We start from the raw sequence: 5,518 nt of genomic DNA, 5'->3' as shown, positions 1-5,518 counted from the left end.
TGCTTCTTTGATGGTGGCGGGAAACTGGGGAGGAGTGGACGAACCTCCGTTCATCGATCCCCTCCATGTTCTATGGGACCGGGAGCGATGCAGATTGCATCAATTCCAGTCCCATAGATGTCAATGATGGGCTCCTGAAGCACAGCTATAAGCTATTGAAGTGCAATCTGCACTTCAATAGCTTATTTGGAGTGTAAAGGTGACACGGGGGTCTTTTGGACCCCGGCATCACCTTAAAGAGTACCTGTCACCACAATCTGCACTTACAAGCCCCCACATGGGGGACTTGTAAGCTCCCCTATGTGATAGCAATTACAGTAAAGTAAAAAAACAAAACAGTTTTTAGAATCAACATTAAATTAAAAAAATGTAAAAATAATGTAAAAATCTGTTTAAAGTCCCCCGCGAGCACGCGTGTCTTCACGTAAACACGCGTCGGGTGCGCCCACATATGAAAACGATGAACACGCTACACATGTTGGGTATCGCTGCACACACCGGAGTGAGAGCAATCATTATAGGGCCAGTATTTTTTGGTATCTCTAAACTGATGACCTGTGGGGGCTTTTAAAGCGTAGTCTATGGTCTTTTGGGGTACTGAAATTTGTCGCTGCTTCACGGACGTACACATTTTGTAACCTGGGCATGTTGGGTATCTATTTACTCATTGTAATCTCATCTTTTATATTTTATAAAATAAATGGGTATTGTATTGTGTTTTGGGGCCTTTAAGTACATATTTCCCTAAATTTTGGGGTTTGATAAGGAGTTGCGCTAATATCGCGCAACAAAAAAATTTGCAACTGCCACCATTTTATTTTATAGGGTCTCGGCTTTCAGAAAATATATAATGTTTAGGGGTTTTAAGTAATTTTCAGGCCTAATATGTGGAATATAACATGGGTACAAAAAATGAAAAAAAAAAAAAAGGCCTCAGTCATGAAGGGGTTAATTATTTATCCAACACTACTGAACTGTCTTCCTATTTTCCAGGCATCACTGCTCTCTACTCTGGACTGAAGCCTACCTTAATCCGAGCTTTTCCAGCCAATGGAGCTCTTTTTGTAGCATATGAATACAGCAGGAAAATGATGATGCAGCAATTAGAAGCTTAACTTTCTTGGCATCTCTTTGAGATCATTGACATGACTGAAGAAGTGAAAGATTCTGCAGGAGATTCTCAGTGTTACATTCTAAATGCCATGCACGGCGCTGCCAGTATTAAGAAACTTTCTGAAGTTGACACGAATGGTTTATACATAGGACAATTTACATTAGTGGAACCATCCTGTCCTTGCAGATGTCTATTGTATGTAATTACAAGAATATGATAGTATTTTGTAATAAACCTTTCCTTTACATACATTGAATATTGTCAGGAAGACTGTTATGCACTCTGCTGGGAATTTGTTTGGATCTATATTATGACTTCAATACCATAAAACTATTCTTAATACACCCCAACCCCCCCAAAATGACATGAAAAATGAGTTCAGAGTTTAGTGGCAAATTAACTCTGCAATCCATGAATGTAGCCTAAAGATGGCCATACACGAGAACAGCCTCTCTCAACCAGGGTGAAGTGGCACTATGGGGAGCCTTCAGGCTTTGTCAGGGGCACCTTCAAATCTTCGCTAAATGGGAACCCTGATGTAAAGGGGAGGGCTCCTGAAGCGAGTGGAACATTTTTGATGTAAAGGGGGGTTCTCATGTAAAAGATTAAGAGATAATATGAAGGTTTTAGTGCAGAATAACACTTTGGTGGTTCAATAGAACCTTTCCATAGATACTGTATCTGTACATCAGACCAAAAAGAAGGACAACCGAGGAGGAAAGAGGGACAGAGGGATTTGGTTTCCAATGAGGGACAGTTGGGAGGTATGTCTATATGTAACTATATACAGTATGCAACTATATCCAACTGTTAAGAAAAAGGGTTGAGGGTTCCTTGGCATGTGGACTATGATTGACAGCCTAGCTTCTGTAAGCTATGGAAGAGACAAGATGGCGGTGCAGAGCAGACCAGAGCAGCATCACTGACCAAACACCGGTGAATTGTTTAGAAGCCAAATAGTTTATACTCTTAAACATTATCAAGGGACAGGTTATGGCAGGCTATGTATGAAGTACCCCACCATTCTCCTTCATGTCCCTCAAGGTCTGATCGGTTATTGGAGGCAACATAGGAGCCACCAAGATAACACAAGACCTTCAGTAAATCCTTATTCTCCAATCATGGGGGTTATCAAGACCACAATCACTTTCCCACTCTCCAGTCTTTGCTCAGGGATTAAAGCTGATGTGACTTTCTATAGACTGGAAGTACAGCTAGGACTTGTAGACTTGCAGAACCATCTTGTTTTCCATTCATTGTTCTCCTGAAGGTTCAGATACTCAACTCAGCTAACAGAATGATGAAGGTAAACAAGTGACTTCTGAGGGATTGCTGAATCAGAACATTTTGCCAGCCAAAAGCTAATTCCAAAGTCCAGTTTGGCGACGTGGTGAAAAGTTCACAATCTGGTGTCTTCATCGTCTCTCGGCCTCGTGATCATTATTTTACTGTTTAAACAGATCTGAATTTCGGAAGTCAGGTTGACCTATAGGATTGGTGGAGTTACATTCTGTGATAAATAGAAAGGAACAAGCCATAGGTCGCTGTAACGCGTGTTACTAAAAATAGTGCTGGAACTACTTTTTACTACTGCGCTGCCACCAGCGTGCTAGAAACCAACAATGTGGTGGTGGGGGATGACAAATTCCTCACTCTCGACACAAATTACTCCAACGTGACATTTTTATTTATTTACCGCCAGTTTCCTTTATGTCCGAAATGACCGTATTTCTTTGTGAAATTGTCGCAGTGATTACTACATTATGTAAAAGTGTCACTTTTAACAGCTACCTGAATTTGACGTGCATGTCGGTAATAGCATTAACTTTTTTAATATGGCACAGGGCATTCTAAGCCGCCATTTGTAGCAGAAAAGTGTCAGGAATGTTATATTGAATTGCCTGCAATGTGAGGGCCACATTGGTGATGTCTTAAAGCAGGGGCAGGCAGGGCCGGCGCAAGGATTTTTGCCAACTCAGACGAAGGTGCATTTTGCTGCCCCCCCCCGACCATGAAAAACATTGACAACGTTTTCCATTGTCGATTTTAATTGACTAATTGTTGCAGCTCTATATTATTGCTGGGATTTGTTGTTCCTCTATAGCTGCTGGTATTCTCCATTGCGCTGTATAATGTATTATTGCTGGGATTTGTAGTTCCTCTATAACTGGTCAGTGGTAATCTGCATTGCGCAGTATAATCATTATACAGCGCAATGGAGAATACCACCAGCTATAGAGGACTACAAATCCCAGCAATAATATATTAACCAGCCTGTATAATGTATTATTGCTGGGATTTGTTGTTCCTCTTTAGCTGCTGGTATTCAGCATTGTGCCGCTGTATTATACAATGCCCAATACAATACACAATACAATATACAATGCACAATACAATACACAATACAATATACAATGCACAATACAATACAAAATAATACAATACAATGCAGCATACCACGTGCACTTTGTCTTTGTTACATTACATACTGCTCCCACTTCAGCCAGCTCCCGATCCCGATTCCCGATACGAGTCCTCCGATGTGTGTGGTCTGGGGTGGGTCACCATGAGAGGGTGAACCGAACACGCCTCCTCGCTCGGTTCCAACTTCCAAATGTGTGCACAGGGCGGCTCCCGAGTCCCTCAACAGGTCGCCGTCGCCTCCAGGATGACGCCGCACTGCCTGCTGGTCCGGTCCGTCCGTTGCTCCGCCTCCTGGCTGCAGCCTTCGCTCCTTCACATGCGGCTGAGCGGCCAGGGGAACCAGGGGCGGGGCCACTTACGTCACTCACTGACGTAGGAGGACGTAGCCAAGTCACTGAGGAGACTGCATAGGTCAGCGCCGCTGCGGCCGGCAGGGACTCGTACTTCAGATGCTGCCCGCAGCGGCAGCCCACACGCTGGTCTCGATTGGGCGACTGTCACTATCAATTTTCCGCCCTGTTCTCTGGCGCCGTAAGGCAAGTGCCCATGTTGCCTTGCGCTAGCGCCGGCCCTGGGGGCAGGCAAACTTCAGCCATACAGCTGTGGTGAAACCACAAATCCTATCATGCATCTGCCTCTGGGAGTCATGCCTGTGGCTCTCAGAATCTTGCAATGCCTCATGGTACTCGTAGTTCCACAACTTCTGAAGAGCCACACTTTGGTTACCCCTAATGTAAAGCGTCTCCCATTTGCATCAAAACAAATTGGGATTTAGGACCTACTGCAAATACCACCAACCGAGATCTGCTGAAGACTGGCCAACTGAAGACCAAGACTGGCCAACTGAAGGCCAAGAAAGCCAACGAGCTGGGAGACGGGCGACTCTGGATTTATTTGGGAGCCAATATTTATGTGTGTCTGCTGTTATACATATGTGATAGTAAGAGTGTTACAAATGCAGCAGCAGCTAGATATGGGACAACATTGTTTAGACCAGGGGTGCCCATTAGGTAGATCGTGATCTACCAGTAGCTCTAAAAGCTGATGCTGGTAGATCACGAAGGGTGTGAATGGTATCTCTTAATTAAACTGAAGACATTCAGGGTAAAGTAGAAAATGATCTCACAGCAAGGTAACAGAAAATGTACAGATTGTGAATTTAACCTAGAACAGGGGTGCCCATTAGGTAGATCGTGATCTACCAGTAGCTCTCAAAGCTGATGCTGGTAGATCACGAAGGGTATATTTATTTAGCTGTGCACACATTATTACCTATTAGCCTGAGTCTGGTGAGCCAAGCTCCCTGACACCTTTCTGGTGGATACTGGTGGTTGAAGTGCTATGTATTACATCAAAGAATATTAGTTTACACAGCCTGTTGCACTGCACTGTTTGCAAAATACAGCAAGGTGAGCCAGGAGAGAGAGCGCGAGTAGAGACAGCCAGGGGAGAGAGAAAGGAGAGACAGCCAGGGGAGAGAGCAAGGAGAGACAGCCAAGAGAGACAGTCAGGAGAGAGCAAGGAGAGACAGCCAGGAATGACAGACAGGAGAGAGAGAGCGAGGGAGGTCTTTTTTCCATTGGTAGATCTCATGTAGCTCTTCATTTGAAAAGTAGATCTTAACACAAAAAATTGTGGGCACCCCTGGTTTAGAGCTATTTTATTTTTACAAAGTAACTATTGTTCTTTCCCGGAGTTCAGGTTTTTCACCAGAGGTGTCCCTACACTATTGGTGCCTGAGGCCAGGGGGAGGTAAGGGGGTGGTGGTGCACGTTACCGGGGGGATAGGGGTTGTTGAAGGGGAGTCCTGGAGGTGTGCAGTGGAATAGTTTGTGGTAATGGTGATGTACGGTACCTCTGGCTCTGTCCCACTGAGCTCACTGGGGTCGCTGTTTGCCGGGAGCTGAGTGGGACGCGGGCCAGAGCGTCCCAGGTTGCTAAGATCTCTTGGCAACCTGGGACGCTCTAACCGGCAGGGGT

At 44.8% G+C, this 5,518-nt stretch overlaps 1 protein-coding gene across 4 annotated transcripts in view; it reads left to right on the top strand.

Annotated features, from left to right (window-relative positions):
• The window catches only part of SLC25A15 (solute carrier family 25 member 15), a 44,623-nt gene extending 43,364 nt beyond the window's left edge, over positions 1-1,259 (top strand). For all 4 annotated transcript variants that reach the window (XM_018556469.1, XM_018556468.1, XM_018556470.1 and 1 more), the window contains exon 7: positions 994-1,259. In XM_018556469.1, the coding sequence (XP_018411971.1) occupies positions 994-1,115 (122 nt within the window). In that variant the 3' untranslated portion in view covers positions 1,116-1,259. The remainder of the gene's footprint in view (positions 1-993) is intronic.
• Positions 1,260-5,518: the final 4,259 nt, after the last annotated feature.

The sequence above is a fragment of the Nanorana parkeri genome, unplaced genomic scaffold (assembly GCF_000935625.1).
Source record: "Nanorana parkeri isolate BGI_ZX_2015 unplaced genomic scaffold, ASM93562v1 scaffold238, whole genome shotgun sequence".
Classification (NCBI taxonomy): Eukaryota; Metazoa; Chordata; class Amphibia; order Anura; family Dicroglossidae; genus Nanorana; species Nanorana parkeri.
Note: the sequence above shows the minus strand (reverse complement) of the source record. Positions and strands in the feature narration are given on the sequence as shown.